The following is a 20,021-nucleotide window of genomic DNA, read 5'->3' on the forward strand; positions in this document are numbered from 1 at the left end:
TGTTTATTATTATATTCGTAATAATAATAGTATATTCATTGACATGTTTTCTTTTTCAAGTAAATGGGTAACGTTTTTTAGCCGTCTTTACACGATTTAAGAATATATTCCTCCGACGCCATCACAAAAAAATTGACGTGCGAACAGGTCAACTATCGCCTAGCAACGCGGCCTAAATTTCGTTCCACATAATGTTAAAAATTATTTGCCGTTTTACTTATGTACGTTCATAAAGACAATTTTTTCAATCCATATTATTAAACGGTATCCGAATTATTATTTATTATCAATTTGTGATTGACTGTGATTCGATAATGCTTACTTCTAATTCTTGTATTGCAATTTATTTGTGAATTTCCACGTGCAATTGTCTGCGTGGTCAATTGTTTGAATATATTCTAAGTCGTAATATGTTTATATTTCATCAGTCAATATTTTAATTTTTTAGCCAGGCATTGAAATAAAATTATTGTTCAAGAAATCAAAAAGAGCAAGAATAATTTTCTGTACAAATAAATCTTTAAAAAATACATGTACAAATATTTCGTTTTGGTAGAAATTTATATTTTTCGTTTTTAATAATATTTTATAGACGTAAATATGATTATTTTCATTTCATTGAAATTGTCTACATAGTTTTAAGAAAATATATATTATTACGCAAAAATTTTACATTTTCTTGATTTATAAAAATTTTTCTGTTGCAAAAATATATTTTTGTAGAAATTTCGCTTTGTAAAATGTCCTCAATTGTTGTTGACATAATCTATGTCAATAAAAGAAGTCTGAATTTCATTATATTTACGTAACAAGTAATAAGCAATGTCAATTCTGTATGGTTTTATTTCTAGGATAGTTACTGTGATTCAAATGATATTCCACAAAAATCTTCTTTGAACAAATCTCAGTTTTTTTTTTATTTCACAGTATGACGTGAGAAGCAAAAAGGATTCTTTACGCTTTGAAATGCACAACAGTCACTCTTTGAAATATTGAAATTATACGAAATAACTTTATTATCCAACAATCAGTACTAACACTATAACAATATAACATAAAATAATAAATCTTTTTATATATCTAAAATCCACTATATACATACTTTAATGTGTTAATGACCTACTTAATATGTAAGGATACTATATAATATGTTATTTATATTTTTTAAATAACCATGCCCTAGCTTTTTCATACAGTGTGGCATTAGAATAATATTGTAGAAATAAGTAAAATGAAGCCATTGAAAAAAACTTATTACATATATACTGTATTATTATATAAAATTGATGATGATAAGAACGATACTAATAATTATGATTAAATTAGCTATAAGCAAATATTGTTTACTCATTCATAGCAACTATCACACCTGTATTCATGTATTCTCTAGGGCCGAACTAAGGTATCACTTTGCATTAATGTCTAATGCCTACTGAAAGATTTTTATACAATAAGCCATTATTAATTTGTTACTTATATGAAATCTATACATAAAATCGCGTAATGTATTTAACAATTGCAATGTTTAAACTAATATTTGTCTATGATTAATAATTTATTGAAGTCTAGATAAATTTTTTTAAGTATTACAATACTAAAACTTAGTTACGTCTCTGTTCTGCCAAAAAACACTAACTAGAGAATATTAGTTGACTCAGCATTTATTTGATGCAATTATTTTTATGACAGTTATAGGATTAGAGTAAATTATTTTTCAATCAAGCGAGATATGTACCTACTTATATTATAATAATGAATTGAAACTCTTTTGTGAGTATTACTACGTAACGAACGAGGTAAAGTGTCTTAGTGATAATTTTCCTTTACCTTGGTCATAAATGACATATTATAGATTGTGTAAAATTCCATGTTTCACCACTGTAATTTTATTTCAAACCAGCTTATATGAGAAGGACATTTCCCAGCTAACAAGGCTAGGCAAAATATGCAGATATGTGCCTTAGTAAACAACGGTAGCAAAAATAAAGTCACTTTAAATATTTAGAAGCTTTTTATGAGAGAGTACTTATTTTTAAAAATCTTTTTATGTGTATAAAAAGAGTATTAGTAATAAAAGAATTTTACATACCTCATTGCAGATTAGTGTTGTTTTATCTAAGATCTGAATCATACTTAAAAAATAACCAAATGTCTTTGTAAGTTTGGACATTAAAAACCAAAATTCATATATATATATATATTATAATTATGTTCAAAATTATCTTAATAAAAAGTAATGCATCATAAAACATAAAAATAAGGCTATATAATATGCATTGAAAATATACAATTAATTAAGCTGAGTATTTATCAATTAGGATTAATTATCAGAGCGCTCCATTTACTTCCGCTCTATTTGAAGAGACAGAGCAAAATTAATGGAGACGTCAGTAAAGTAATTATAAATTTAATTTAATCATAAAAATATTTTAAGCCATAATATAGATAGGTTTTTTAGAAAGTTTTGATTGAATCGCCATTCAGCTAATTGCTATTTTAAAAGGACAATAATTTATGTAGGTTTTATAAAAACGTTACAATCATATTGATAAAAACTTATTAAAGAGATATATGAGTTACGCGTTTGGTCATAAAAATAATTAATCACGGACCACCGAAAGAATACTATACATATCTTTAGTAAAATATTACGTTTTACAAGGTATCAGTTTAATCAGTGAAAATCATTTCCATGAACAGTCAACGAATAATATCTTCATTTCCGGTTTTTCCGACTGGCCATAAAAGGAATTAAGAAAAGTCTTGGCGCACGTCTGATTATTTCATTTATCATTAAGATATTTTTTACTGTTGTTCTAAATAAAGTAGTTCTACAATACTTTGTTAGTGTTCATCATGATGCAACTCAAAAAAATATTCCACCTCTACATTCTGCGATTTCTCCCATACCCAGAAGGTAGTGTGTTAGTATCTTCTGTTTAAAATTAGGTTTTTTATATGTCATTACACTCATAACTTAAGACCAAATATATGTCTAATATCCGTACCCGACAAACATACCCCTTGGACACGTGTGTAATATACGTACCATTATCCAAGTAATATACTCTTGGACACGCTTTTATAGTATAATTTAAAATTAGATGAGATCTATATTTACACCCATTTCACTAGAGTGACCTTGCATACTGTGGCGCGTTTAGTATTGTAGAGCAGTACTTCTCAAACTGGGGGGCCCGGTTCCTTAAGGGAGGCCCTAGACCTCTTCTGCCGGGGAGCCGCGAAATATTTCAGTATTTGAAGAAAAACTCACAAAAACGTGATTAATATCTCGCATTAAACAGAGAAACTTCTTTTCAATACAACTCGATGAATCGACTGATATTACAAACTACGCACAGTTAATGGTTTCTGTAGGCAAATTTTGTCGACATCAAAAGGAATAAATCCACCATAATCTAGAAAATCGTGATAAAAATGTACATATAATAATAATTAATGGTAAAGAAAGTACTGTTGGTCACTAAACACTAAAATGTTAGGGAAGTGGCCTTGGATTTTCTTTTCTGATTTTGGGGGCCGTGGTATAAAAAAGTTTGAGAAGCACTGTCGTAGAGGCTTATCGTACTGTCTGATTTTGAGGCCCCCTACGACTAAAAAATATATTTCAATTTTACAAATAAATCCATGCATTCCATCTAAATTGTACAAACATTTTTCTCCTCTCTTACAAAAACAATATATAAGTAGGTACACTAAGTTTTAAGAGGCCCCCTTTTAAATTTTCTGATGAATCGGTTACGTCATTTGGGTGAAAGAAACACGCCGCTGATCAAATAACGTGTTTGAGCAAAAAGTGCATGTTATTTTTTTTATCCTATGTTTAATTACTGCAATGGCTAAATAGCTTAGGCGAACGCCTACGCAACTTATCCTCGTAAATAATCAATTTATTTAACCTCCACTCTTTAGAGGCTGATATTTTCCGTTTAAGTGAACAAATAATGTTATTCTCAGAGCTACAATGAAGTGTTCTCTCATGGTGCACAACTAACCTTCCATTGATCATGTCCTTTGGGAGAGTAATAACTGTGTTCAACCAAACTGTTTCTTATAACGATCTATTCCAGTTGCGTAAGCCTAAGTTGAACGTTGTTTTATAATATACCTAAATATTATATTATATTCTAAAGATGGGCTCACGTGATGTACTTTCTTAAACATAATTATTAATTTTAAATTTTATATACAATTTTGTTTTAAAAAAAATATTATTTTTCTTCGTATTTTGAATATTCATTTTGAGAATATTTTAAATTATAATTTTTGTTATTTTCTCATCTAAAAAATGAATTTGACATAACTTATTACATTGCGACAAGATTTATTTTGAATTATTTGAAACGTTTTTTTTCAAGGGTATTTTATAATTGACGCCCCGATACTAAATGATATTATCAGTCATTGTTGGGGCGTCAATAAACTCTCTCTAGTATCACTATACCAAGGTCTATCGGGTCGTTAAGACTATAGAAATTTAATACCTTTTATGACGTTAAATACATAATATCATATTATACAAACAGCTGTGTAGCATATCACGAAATTTTATAATGAAAATTCTTCACGGAGCACTTAAAATAAATTGCACTACACTATTTTGTAAAGGATAAGTGAAATTTGAAGTACCTAGCTTCGTGGTGGAGTGTTAAAAGTTCACACTCATAATTCAGTTAACTTTACTTTATGTACTTCGTAAACGAATTAAAATTTTAGATATGTATTATATTATTGCTGCAAAATTTATGGATTTTAATAACTCTTTGTTCACATATTTTATTAAATTTATGAAATAAGAAACACCAGCAGATATTATAAAATATTAAACAGTGCTTCATATTTTAAAGATGCTAAAAAAACTTTTACAGTGAGGATAGATGATTAATAATGTAATATAAAATTTATGTTTAAAAAGATTACTAAAACTAATGATAAAATAATTACAAGATAAAAAGAACTTTTTATATACAACGTTTTTAAATTCTGTTGAACCATATAAACTTGACTTGACTAGCTTAAACGACAAAAGAAAATTGTACTTGACATGTCGTATTGATTTACATAGTAACGCACGTATATATTAATAATTTAGTTGCTAGGACCCCAGATTAGCAACCAATAATGGTGTCAAAATAACGTTTCATACAAAACAGAATTAACTGAAAATGAAACCAATTCTATTTAAAGATGGCTAAAAGTATTCAAAAAATGCATTGGCATCGTGTTCTGATATATTCTAAAAGTTTCAAATGTCTAGCTATTAGGGAAGTTAGTTAAAAATCGATTGCACGATTTGTACCGAACAATGAACCACCGGACAAATAAGAACACCAGCTAAGAAAAACAATGTAATTACCACAAACTCATATCGTATTAAAAATTCACTTATAACAAGTTTCACACTTGAGTCCTAAGATTTATAGATTTATTTTTTAGGATCGCGTTGAGATAAAACACTTTAATATACTATTACTATTACTTACACATTTCATCCTTTTATGCTGGTTCCAGTATCGGAGCATAGAGCAAGCACAAATGCATTCAGATTCGAATAACGTTAGATATATAAATTGTAATAACGCATTAAGAGTTTTCATATTTAGACATACAACAACGAACAAATTTTCTGTACCTACGATTCAAATTCAAATTCAAATTTATTTTACAATATAATAAACATGACAAATTATAAATCCAAAGCATTGACGACATGATATAATATAAAGTAAGTATTAACAATTTTTAAAATAAAAATACAGAATAATGTGAGTTAATAATACAATAATAAAAATAAAAATACACGGAAGCACACAGGGTTGATAAACCCTATCTTAAAACAACATCTATCTAAATTCACCCTCAATTAAGTGGAATATATCAATATTCGAAGAGATTTGATTAGTTGCAGGTTAGTACTGCACCTTAGGAGAACAGACAACGGATGCCCTCGATTCCTAAGATAAGTACCAGAGACACAAACGCCAATACCACCAATAATGGCAGAGTTTCCATTTACGCCGCGTACAAGTCGGAAATATTATGTAGCTAAATAAAGATCCCTTCTAAACTATGAACTACAGTATATAAGCATACCTAAGAGAAAGTCAGTCGTATTTAGCCACAGATACTATCCATCCAGCCGATAGTAAACGAGTCTCAAAATTTTCTTCAGAGACCTCTTTACCATAAGACTGATGCGGGGCCCTAACAATAGATCCCATAATCATCTGGCTAAAAGCATAATAAGCTAGGGTCAATCCACTGCTGTATTAAGGCCTCCCCTAGCTCTCTCTACTCTTCTCGGTCCCTAGTTCTTAGCACGTCTATCCAGCGTGTTTGACGGCGTGCATGTGGTTATTTAGTGCGCCTATGATTTACAATACATAGTATACCAAATCAACAACTTTCGCTCGTAGATATCTCTAGTGGGTGGCCTCATTACATAAAATTGATATTACAATAACATATAAAAAGTTTTTTTTAATCAATGAACGATTATTTTAGTTGAAAAATCACAATAAATATCAAATAACTGTAGGCATCTATGTAAGTAAATAATCGTGGCAAAATGTTGGCAGCAGGTCGCAGTGTTTATTTTATTAACAAAGAATTGCCTACCTATATAGACTATCTTTTATATTATAGAAATTTATTGTAATTCGAACTATATTTTGTTGTATGTATTTGAAAACCCACAAATTTGTATACTTTTAATTACACTTCAGTAAGTGCCTAGTCAACGATATATTTTGATCCATTTGGCTTAAGTATCTTCTACGTGGAATTATATTCTGCCGTACTTAGCAAAATCATATTTATTTAGATTCGACCTTAAATTTCAAATACATGTCCATAACTAAAGACTGATAAACCACAACGTATGACAAAATAAAACAAGTTAATCATTCCGGAATTCCCGTCAAATAGGCATTATATACAAAAAAATATATATGGATTCCGCACATATTTTATAGTATTTTTTAAAAATTTCAACATATTTAAACCAATAATAGGGCACGTGCAGCCACCGATATCATTTCTTTTTCTGTAGCCCTGCAATGATTATAAAATAATTATTTGTCGAGGATTGAAGACGATTTTTTAATCTGCTTAGTTAATTAATTACCCGAAAAATATATTTTATTTATTTATATATAAAATAAAATAGTAAAACAATACAGACAGAACAATACTAATAAAATAATATTACATTCAGGTAAAATATAATGTAACAAAATACAAATTTATTATCATTCAATTAGAAATAATAAATAAAAAGTACAATAAAATTAGCATAAGTATAATTGGTTACAATTTTTGCAGTGGACTGTAATTTGTAGATGCTGGTTGGTTGATTACGGACCTAGAAGGGAGGTTTAACAGAAAGCCACGTACTGACCTTTTGTGTTGAGAGGGCTGGCGTGCGCTGAAGCTGGTTCGGTGTTCACGCACTCACGCACTGGTTAACGGACGGTTCGGAATGTCACGCTCACGGTTTTACTTTTGGGATGAATGATGATGAAAAGTTTATTATGGATGATAGACACGACGTTCGCTGAACCCGTATCAGATTTAGCGCAACGAAGTTCAAACATATGCGTTTTGAGCAGTGACGTCCCTAGATAAAATGCCGCCCCTAGGCAGCACCAAAAAGCTGCCTCATTTTTATACAGTATTTTTATCATCCTTTCATGAGTCCAATATCTAAGAAATGTGTTGTATGGATACATTACTAATAAAATATCAGACTAATTATTCGAAAATCTGCACGTGTCGTTTTTGGTCACCAAGTACGTCGAAGGGCAACGGAAGTAAACTAGATATCGCGAACCCGATAAAACCAGTGAGCTGATTTTTTTAATGGAAAGATATTTTCGTTATTACTAAGTTTATGTAGCTATTTCTATAATATATTCCAAATAATTCTCCTCGATTTGCCGCCCTTAGAGTAACTGCCGCCCCCAAGCGACACTCAATTTGCCTACCCCCACGGGACGTCACTGGTTTTGAGTAAAAATGTGGTAAACGACGGCTAAGCTATAACAAGCCCGCACACGACCGCTTTCTTGATGTCACTCGAGCTAACTCCTGAATCAGTTTGTATATTTGAATTAATCAATAAACGTTGATTTATAGGTAATACACCTACACGCACCCGTTGTCTTGAGCTTACCAAATGTTATTCACAATCACGGTCATTACATGACCCGTAATTGCTGGTTGCCTGGTCAAATGACAATAATAAATAAAGATGTGAGGTACGTGGGGAAATAATTTGACGGCCACCATATTTGGCCCAACCAAGTAGAATTAAATAAAATTAGCATATAAGATTAAAAAAAAAAAAACAATTTGTGTATGTATATAATATATAAATGTGGTTACAAAAAAGCTTTTGGTATGCATTTGGTAAGGACGTCGTGAAAACATAACTTTCGCAATGTAAAAGCAGTGATTTTTCTTTAATATTAGTGACTACTATTAACTCTAAAACATATCATGGAAAGCGCTGAAAATACTTTTCCAAGGTATTTTAATTAGTTAAATTGGCAAGAAATTTATCGATTAGCCGACAACTTCACCGCACCATTAATTTAAAAATTAGTTATTCATTTATTTAAGTTACAAACACAATCGTTTCCTCTGGTTTGCAAAACATTTTCTCGTAATTTGTTCCCCCAATTTACCACTCGCCTAGGTAAAACTTAATTAATTCTATAAAGAATCGTATTTGCAGACTTAATGAATTTGTAAAGTTTTGTATTAACCTTAATTAATCGCTTTACAGAATATTCGATTCGGTATAATTTTGTTTAAAGCGGCTCGACTTTTCTATTTTCATAATATAACGAATTAAAATATTTTGTTAATATTACATCAAACTTTGCGCCATACCAGATAATGCCCCCGATGGGTAAGTGGTAACGTATACGCTCGGTAAGTTAAGAATCTCGAGTTCGAATCCCGGGTCTGGCAAAAATTTTGTTTTTCAAATGAACGGATGAGTGAAATTTGTTATTATATATTATTTTATAGCAACGATTAATCTAGAAAATAAAAAACCATCAATTCATCAGATTATTATTATCATCATCATCAGCCTGAATCTATCCACAGCTGGGTGAAGGCTTCTCCAAGCTGATTCCAATTCTCTCGGTCCTGTGCGTTGCGTTTCCACGTACTTCCGCAGAAATTTATCATTTAATCGATCCAGCGGCCTCTAGTTCTACCTTGCGAATGTTTTGTACCTATTGAATACCACTGGATGACTAAATTTGTCCAAATATTGCCCCTTCCTCGAATTATTCCAGCCCATCTCTATTTGAGGCTTTTAATGAACTCTACCTCATCACAAACCCTTGTCTGCTTTCTTATTCACCCATTCCTCTTTTTGTCATTTCACGTTATGCCCAGCATGCACCTCTCTATACCACGTTGTGCTACTCTTTCTGGATAATACATTTTTTTGTATTATACGTTTCTGGATAACACATTTAAACAATTATTAATAAAAAACATATATACCATATTCGACTCTCAGAATACCATATGGACTACGGTATAGTAACTATAGGTTGTATAAACATTTTTTTTGTTTTTTTTTTTACGATAAATGGGTTTTAGCTACTTGCTCAACCTATTAGGTCCACACTCTGGGTCCAAACAACATGTGAATCTCGTGAGACTCGTGATTTGAACCCGGGACTCCTGGCATTATAAGTCGACGTGGTAATTTAAAAACGATTGTTTATATTTTCATATTATATAACACAAAACGAAGAAAAAACTAAAAAAACACAATGTCTAATGATTAAATAATGCGATATAAATAATTTAAGAAAGCTGTAAAACCCGGAGAGTAATATTTTTTGTTCATTTTTTATTGAGGATACTATATATTATCGGATATCCGATACCCTTTGATACTTATAATTCCCAGTATCTTCGGATTAAAAACAATAAAATTCCGGATGAGTTTTGACAAATAATTTCATGAACTCAAAATTTAATATACGTAACCAAGGAATCCACCGTTTCCGAATATTTTTTTTTTTCATAAGTTTTAACATAAATTATAAAATAACATTAAATGTATCATAGTCTGAGATATTACGAGATTGTTGTTCATAATGTTTCTTCTCTTCTTGCGAAATTTAGCACACATTTTTATTTTTCATTATAAATTTGTAATAAGATTTTCCAAAAAAATCTTCAGTCAAGCTTAGTGGTACTTACGTACTTATTTTCTCGCGGTTTTTTTCCATTCTTAATCATAATAAAATAAATTGTATCTCAATATATTATATTATTTACTATTGAACTTGCGTTTATGTATTAGAACTTCTACTTTGAAGTAGAATTAACAAAAATTACTTTATTTCAAAACCATTTATTCATCATTTGAAAACATCTCGTGCATACCCACTAAAAATAATCTTTTTATAAAAATAAAATACGACATCCGACGGAACTTGCACTTGTAACCGCTAGATTTACGCCAGTGTGCTTTTGCAATTAAGTTACGGGCATCCTACTTAATTACGACGAATTTAACTGCTTCTTGGCGAAATTCTTACATGAAGTACTTATCAAATTGTATTAGAATGTTGGCTATTAATTGGTTTTGTATATTAAATCAAGATATGTAGGTATCCTTGAAATACCTTAATTACTAGCCGACGTCACGGATCACTCTTTATTGTTTATATTCATTACATAACCTACATTCTTGCATTGTTAATACAATATTTATTTTATTCAGCGAATAATTGACACAATTTGAGAATGTAACATTATATTGAAGTTACGTATAAAAATCTTTTTAGAAAAAAATAATATTTATGATTTTTACTTGCAAATACATTTTTTTAAAACTACATTTCACTAATCCAAAGATTTTATGCTGATACTAATCCCAAAAATCCCGGAATTCTAAAACATTTCTTTATAAATATCCAATTTATTTAATTTGTTCGTATGATTTAGATACGTGAAAATGATGTGTTTAACTACTTTACCAGTAAAACAGTGCTAAACATAGTGAAAATTATACAAAAATAAAATAAAAATGGCTTATAACAGTGGAACATCACAATATATACCAAGTTTGGTGACGTTCAATCCCCAGTATCTATTTCTGGGTGATTTGAAAGGGAATTTGTCCAGTGAAACGAGTGGTGAGTTGAACTATACTGACAAAATAATTAGTGTGAACAGTGAAAATGTCCTCAACAGGACGGGAAGTATAAAAAGTGTGGGAGTATTTGAATCAAAACTAATTATTCCTTTATATGTGGGGATTTTTTTGCTGGCTGTCGTGGGGAATTCCATGGTAGTCATCACATTGGCACAGAACAAACGGATGAGAACTGTCACGAATGTGTATCTGCTGAATTTGGTAAGTTATAATGATTTTTATTAATTGTTAATTAAATATTAATAACCAGTTAAATAAAATGAAAAAAATATTATGTAATCAATTGGTACGTTGATAATTTACTTAAATCTATCAGAATTTTTTAAAAACTAAAGGTGACGTATTAATATTCAACGAATAATAATTATTCACAAGAATTGAGAATTTTACATACTTACCTACTTATTCTTTTCAAAGATTTTTTCTCGTAGGTATATTTCTGATGTATTTCTAAAGTATGTATGAATGTCCGTCATATTCAAACTTAAGCGGAGTAGATGGGCCTTCACAGGGTGGAGATTGTTTTAACAGATTTGTATTTTTTCGAAAAATGGATGTTGGCCACCTGCTCAATTTAATAGATATATATTCTTGACTCTATATTCGAATACGAGACCACGACTTTATAAGCTGACACGTTACAACGCAAATTATTATTATTATTAAGACACAATAATTCTTATATATTTTCGTGAAAAAAACAAGAAAAAATATAGTTTCCTTTTCTCCGGAAAATATTAATCACTAGGTATATATATATATATATATATCAAAATAAATTATTTAATCCAGTAAAAACATTGTACATAAAGAATTATTCAAAGATCGTTCAATAAAAGCTGGTGGCCTAAAGCGTTATTGCGCTTTTGGGACAAATAAAAGCTTTCGAAAATATACGGCACCTACGTGCAAAGTAATTTCCTTGCAACAAAGCTCGGGAATTTCTTTTTCGTGATAGAGGTATATTTAAAATTGACATAAAAAATCTTTGAGAATTTTTTTCGGAGTTGCATTTGTTAAAATAGTTATTTAATTCAATTTTAATTTACATAATACATACTGTTTTTTATATTATTATTATTTTACCCAAAAATGATCGCATCAATAAACCTTTAAGATTCAATATTAGGATTGGTTGTTGGACAAAATGCATCATTTGGTTACTATCTTTGATGGAAACGCGTAATATTAAAAAATATCAAACACTAAGTTTTAAAAGTTTTTTTGTATTAATTGTATTTGTTTAGAATACTATAGGTATAAATCATTATTTATTGTCAACAAAAACGAATAAAATATTATATTCACGTACATTAAGAAAAACCTACAGTTACCTTGACTTATAAAGAAATAATTACAAGATAAGAAGAACTTTTTACATACAACGTTTTTAAATTTTCTGTTAAATCATATAAACTTGACTTGACTAGCGATAACTAAACGATCAAAAAAATGTAATTGATAGAAATAATACTGAAATGTCATATTGATTTCCATAGTAACGCAAGTATATATTGATATTAATAATTTAGTTGCTAGGACTCTCTTAGAAACCAATAATAGTTTTACGGATTTCTTCCGAAATAAATTCTCATATAAAAAAGAATTAACTGAAAATTAAATCAATTCTACTTAAATATTAAAGTATTAAAAAAATGCATTGGCATCGTGTTCTGATATTTCTAAAAGTTTCAAATGTCTAGCTAGTCGGGAAGTTAGTTAAAAATCGATTGCAAGATTTGTACCGACCAAACAACCACCGGACAAATAAGAATACGAGCCAAGAAAAACGTTGTAATAATAAAAATGTTGTAATAAAATATGATTTGCACAGGCAAAACTATAAATCGGGATTTATTTGTCAGCATATATTTGAGTTATCCAGAAAAACATTCATTTAATATCAATATAAACTGAATAATTATATCAGGTATAATTTATGTGTTAAAATGTATTAAAGATGGTGGTGATAATAATATTTAAAAAATCCGCTATATTGAAAAACTTTGCGTCATATTTCCGATATGAAAATCTCTTCTCTTAGATTATTCGGCAGTTTTATATTAGTTTTTGTTACGTATTACAATTTTTGTCTCAACTTACTTTTCTCTTCCATGGATACTCTTAACTTAAAATCATGTAAACTCAGTCAAAGCATATATTTCCTAGTCATAAAAAAATATATTTCACACCAAGAGTCCCGTGATACGCCTGATAAGGACCAAGTATGGTGCTGTGCGGAAGATGTGGTTTGGTAGAGCCATTAACTTCAATATTAAAATTATTATGTAAGTAAATTAATATTCTACACTAGGGGTGGCAGGTTATATAAAAGTATGGTGAAGCAGGCTAGTATGGGGAAAAAGTATGGTGAGGCAGGCTGGTAATCCATTTGCGGCAAGATTTCCACATTAACATTATATCATATGATTACGTTATAATGATCATAGTAAATCCTCCGTGATGCCTTGCATTTTTTTTTATCGGGTCGCTATTTCTCGTAAGTTGTCGGCTATTGTTGGCCTGCTTCATTCAGCTGTATGAGAAAGCAGATTTCTTGCCCCTCAATATATTTAATACCTCTATGATTCTACATTATGTATTTAATTTAATTATACACATGTGACATATACGCGTGTGTGTAGTTACATACGATTTAGCTGCAGGTCCTCAAAATATGAATGTCCACGTGTGCACTTTTTTCATTTACCTCTTACCTCACTCCAATAGAGACTCTTCGGCATTGTTAAAAGATAGTAATAGATTAGTACGTCTTTGGATTACAAAGTGTTGTGTTGTTTGACATTACCTTTAAAATCTATATGTGAATAAACGCAAGCTCCTATAACCTGAGAAGTCCAAATATAATAATATAATATATTCTATTTTAGCGTTAAATAGTAAACACTGAACAAACTTCATACATTTTGTTAGAACTAGCGCCACAATATAAATGTAATTACAAAACTGTTTAACCCTTCTCTTACTGCAATAATAAATCCCGTCCTGTCCGATTACATCACAAGGCGTTACCGTACTTGTTTTACGATTTATGAGTATTTTAAATAATTGAAATGTCTAGTTTCCAACATAATATGTAATAAATAGTTCTTTATTATTATTTATTATTTGTTTTGTCAATGGTTTTTGGAATAACTTAGATGTTATGAAGCGTAGATTAACAGAAATATAAAATACATATGTAACGTAATTTGACATCATATAATAGGATAGGTTAAGCAGACCATTTTTATAATCAATATTTAGATTGAAATATGAGCTATAAGTATGCAACATTTTAAACCAAAGGTAACAACCTATAAAACGATATTCATTTAATTTAATAAAAAATCTATAAAACGCGCTTTTATGTAATCCGATAATATTTTCATTGAAGTTAAATGAACCGGTATCTAACATTTCCAATCCTAAGAATCAAATGTTTTCTCAAAGGAATCTACTGTTTAGTTTCTTTCTTTTTTAACTTTAGTGATTTCATGGATTCAACGGAACAAGAGTTGCATTTTATTCTTTTTATCTCTGTTGATTTCTAAATCAAAATCTCTTTCAGTTTTATCTAGTTTTATTTCATTAAAAAATATTCACTGAATATAAAGGAATCTGCATTATTCATGGGTACTTTGGTACTTATATGTTTTACAATTCGCATTAATTGGTAAAAATGCGATCTATATTTTTATGAAATCCAAATTCTGCGATTATTCAATTTAGTATATTATCAAGTATCAATATCTGATTCTATCAATAAATAAATATTAAAATAACTACTAGAGAGACCAGTTTATAATACAATCAATTTAAAAAAAATACAAAATCCACCCAAATTCAATGTTTAATCATTATATTTTTATCATATTTCAAAACAGTCTGATCTTGCATCTCAATTCTCAATATTTAAAATTTGTATACTCTATCTCGCTCTAAAAGTTAACATAGCCAAGAGAGGGGCTGTCAAAAGATAACACTTTTAGACAGTACAGACGGTTAACTCACTGTAATAATAATTATTAACTGCCTGAATACTTAAAGTGATATATCTCGTATTTTTATCAAATTAAAGCTCTTTTTAGATGTTAAGTTATAAATGTTAGAATACCCTCGCAGATATGAAATACAATACTCATACATTTGTCTCTTACGATATTTTTTGTAGGTAGCCAAAAAAGCTCTCACGGACATCCATATATTTTTTCATTCTTTGTTTTTTTTATTTAGTCTACAGCATTATCAATACCTATATTATTATAGATTCTTTGTTAAAATACAAATACCCGATACTTTTTTTTTGAGACTCCGTAGGTAGGGGTATTGTATAAATGGTCGATAAATTCTTTCTTATTGCTGAAATAACTGTCGTTTGGATGGAACAATAAATACTATTCTACACTAAAAAGGTGCGATACATACTCTAAAGCAGTATAAAATAATAACATAGAAAATAATATGAAATACCTCTTTAACATTCCATTTGAAGTGATTCATGAGAGTTGATATTAAAATATTTCGCAGTGTTGCAATATCTTCAATATTTTAGTAAAATACTCATTCATCTACATCTTGATTTACAATTTTATATGAATACGTTTATTCCACACTATTATTTATATATTATTTAGCTTAATGAATATATTAAAAATTCTTTGATTATTATTATATTATATACTTCATATCATACGATATTGAATAGTTTGTAAAATATATAATAGGTATGAAAACGTTTGATTTTTATTACCTGAATGTTGTAAGAAAAGATAAACATTTTAAATAAATTCTTTTTCTGCCTACAGATAGGTACTTACATATAGAAGTTTATGATTAAGGAATGATGACAAACTTCGGTGTATGAAGTATGTAGTTCAAAAATAGCATGATAAAATTAATAAATAACCTATACTCTACAAATAAATTTAAGACTTTTTACTGGAAAACTAATCTGTACCGTAAAAATATAATGTCAACAGAAAATACTCGGTTTAATCACGGAATACCAAGTAAAATCTCACATCGTTGATCCTGGGAGGGAAAATTATAATTAACAACTCGGAAAATCTAAAAAAGTTGTAGCACACTTTAATTTGTATGTTTTGTTGTCGAAACAAAACAATACTTCAAAAACTAGTAGATGCTATTACGTCAGCTACCAAATTTGTTACTAGTCGATTTGGCTCAAATTGGTGCTATTTTTTAATGTCTTTAGGTTAGTTGTCTCAATGAGTTGGCCAAATTACTATCAACCATTTACATAATTTTGTGGGTGGCACCTGCAGTGATTTAGATAAAAAATAGTTATTTAATTTACGTCTTAAAATATTGTGTTGTGTATTTATTTATTTATTTAAGAATACAAAACATTGTGGACATAACAAATCTAAATTCAAGACGTACACAACATGAGATTGACATTATAACAATATAGAATATAATAATAACAGAAAAACAAATTAAATCAAAACATACTTAAGTACAATTTAACACAAAAAAATAAAATTTTGAAAACAAAAAACATACAATTTTACACAGAAAAATAAAGTTTCAAAAACAAAATGCAAAGTACATTACTGAAAATGTCTATGTCTTTGGGGAGCGCATTTACTAATCTTGCACCCCTCGCTAATGGTGCCTGATAGGCTTGATACGAGGAAACGGTTCCAATCCAGAATAAATCATGGCTGCGACCACGTAGGTAATTGGCAGGCGCGTGTAAATTCAAATTTATTAGGACACCAAGATTGGAAACCATCCCTCGCGTTAACAAGCAAAAGTGTTTTAAGAGAAGAAGAGAGCGACGAGATTCAAGAGAGTGAAAAGTAAGCATGCTTTGTAGAAAGGCAGTCATTTCAAATCATTTGACTGTATCACTGTATTATTTTAACTGAATATTGAATCTAAATCGCACGTATAAATTTACAAAGAAAACTGTCCTACTTTAAAGGTAAGGAAATTGCATTATTTTTTGGGTCAAGCTATATCGAAATAACACGTTGTTTATTTCCCATCGATATAATCCCTTGTGTGTAAATTTTTACTACTATACCACACGATTTTTGGAAACGACCCTTTTTATTTGCAGCACATTTATACTGTTTTTGATATAAAAACACACCCCTTTAAGGTAATAAGAAATATAACGTTTTTCCGACACATCGTGATTTACGCGTGTATGAAATAATATGGGTGCCCAAACTAGATATAAGGCGCATAGAAAAGCCGTAAAAAGAAATTGGTTCGAACACAAAGTTAATCTCAACCACAATTGTATATATACCTATAAATATTGTACGGTTAAAGAATTTGCATGACTTTTAAGGGTAGATATCCAAAATGATTTTTTATGTTATCAATTAAAAATAAAACTAGTTTATTTTTCAGTATGTATATTTAAGTTCATTTAGCTGTAGCAACTTTTAAGAGGTAGGTATAGTCTAAAAGTCTATATAAAAATAAACTTTATAGTAGGTTACAAACAATTTAACAGGAGCTTTTAGTTTTAAAACCTATTTTTATAACGTATTCATTTATTATATGAGTATTACCGTTGCGCTTTTCAGTGGACTGAAATATGAAGGAAAGATTTGTATGCTAGGGGAGTTTACCAAAGATGCCAGGCACTGACCTTTAATGACGATGAAGCTGGCTCAGTGGTCTGGTTTTCACTCATTTGCACTACTACTCTTGAGCGTTAACTATTTATTGAGTCACCCTGTGCGCGGTAATTGACGGTCAAAACCAGTGCATCTAAATGTGTGACATAGGACAAGTACATAGTCATAACGATTGCCTCGATATATCGCCACAACTCGCGCTCTCTGCCATGTGATATCAAGTAGGTAGATCGCTTTTATAGCATCGTATTCAGGTTGAAGAATGGTCGATCGCGGCGATAGAATCCGTTCCAATATGTCACAAGACTCACAAGGGTACATTGCCGTACTCGCGGGCGGTTTCCGGAATACTTGTCTAGGACAAGTGAAACATAATTATCCATGGTCACAGCCACCAAGCATTGACGTGTCAGCTCACTTAAGTGTTTGTCAAATAATTTTTGCAGTATGCCTCCAAAATTTTGTGACTGTGATTATAATATGACGACTCCGAGTTTTGAGAATCGAAAACTCCGTTGAACATTATAATATTACTTATCTATAAAATGTATTTTTGGTAGAAGAACCCTTGTCTCTAAAGTTGTCAATTTGCTAGTTTGATCCAAGACTGTAAAAATGTATTTTATTCTTTCATTGTGTGTTAAACCCAATATGTAAATTAATGGCTACACACCCCTTACCCTTTAAAGTTTGTTAATATATCTTCATTTTAAAGGCCCATATTAAGCTCTGCTTAGGAAGAAACAGAATATTTTTTTGATAAATTGGAAATATTTTTTTATAACAACAAAGAATACTAATTAAGTATAATTTTTTTAAATGTGTTTTCTTCAATAAATTTGCATTAAAGATTTTCTGTCTCCGAGCCAACAAGAGCATGAAAAAACTTGAAAAACAAAATCTAATAAGAAAAATGAGTTGGAATTCCTTTCGGATAAATCTCAAAAGAAATCCAATTAAAAGTATCAATGATAAGTTTTTTCTAACTCCTGACAAATTTATAATCATTTTTTTTAATAAATCTGTAATTATAGAGGTGAAAAATGGAAATTTAAGATTTAAAAAAAATTATCACTGGTTTAAGCCTTTAGAATTCAATCTATTCAAAATATTTTTACTTTATAATTTTTGTGAATGTGAAAATTTTACGTAAAAAAACTTTTCCTGACAAATTTCACTTCATTTCCACCCTATTATCATCACTGTCCAGATTAACGTTTTTTTTATAAAGATGTTGACAAGTAACATAATTATTTAACCTACGGGTTGGTCAATATAAAAAATATACTGAAAAGAATTTTGGTAGTGATCAATTTACTTCATAGACTGCCCTTTTTATAGAATTTCTAGAATCTAAACGACCTCGCAAAAAAGTATACCTATTCATAGTATAATAGTCTGATGTAAAATAATGACACATATTTTTTTTTCTTACGAAATTTATTGTTAAATTATCTCACAAAATAATTTTATGGATTTCGCACATTATTATCTTATGCTTTTTAAATAATATGCTCAATATGTAGAAATTATTGTATTGTAATATAATACATATTAATATTGTTTCGATGATCTGATTAAGTTATTTCTAATAGTAATAAGGTATGTTTGGTAAATGTTAGCACAATCATTTTACTTATTACACTACGTTACAGTATCAGTTTACCTTCGTGTCCGGAAACTTGTACGTATGCAGTTCACCGTATCACAATTCACGGTAAAATGCGCAAATATATGGCCGTATATAAAAGACTGTCCAACCTCTTTGGGTCGTATAGTACTGACATAAAATTAATGCCTAAATAAAACACGGTTCTTGTCGATTTAAACTTTACAGGAAGCCAGTAGCAAACAAATTTTGAAATTAACCGATATACTGGATTATGTGTTAGGTTAGGTTTTCATTCTTGAATTCATTAATTTTGCCAAAATCAGCTATGGAAATTGAATTAATGTTCACATTTAATCTTAGAAAATTGGAGACCGTAGAGTAGGTACGAGTATATGGTCATCTCTCTCCAATAAGAAAGCTCACGGCGAACTTTGCCACGGTAAAATGTTTTACGTACAATTTACATGTGACCGTTTATCTTTACATTAAATCATTCTAATTTATTAGGTTTGGATAAGCATAAAGTCTCACAATTTTCTGAATTCTTGGATTGAATAAGTGTATTAAA

At 29.7% G+C, this 20,021-nt stretch overlaps 1 protein-coding gene across 1 annotated transcript in view; it reads left to right on the forward strand.

The window, feature by feature from the left end:
* The first annotated feature begins 8,037 nt into the window (after positions 1-8,037).
* The window catches only part of LOC147063939 (cholecystokinin receptor type A-like), a 150,799-nt gene continuing 138,815 nt past the window's right edge, over positions 8,038-20,021 (forward strand). The window contains exons 1-2 of the mRNA XM_085959121.1: positions 8,038-8,042; positions 11,257-11,419. Coding sequence (XP_085815247.1) covers positions 8,038-8,042; positions 11,257-11,419 — 168 coding nt within the window. The remainder of the gene's footprint in view (positions 8,043-11,256; positions 11,420-20,021) is intronic.

The sequence above is a fragment of the Rhyacophila brunnea genome, unplaced genomic scaffold, assembly GCF_057557595.1.
Source record: "Rhyacophila brunnea isolate RB1 unplaced genomic scaffold, BYU_Rbru_1.0 scaffold_8, whole genome shotgun sequence".
Classification (NCBI taxonomy): domain Eukaryota; kingdom Metazoa; phylum Arthropoda; class Insecta; order Trichoptera; family Rhyacophilidae; genus Rhyacophila; species Rhyacophila brunnea.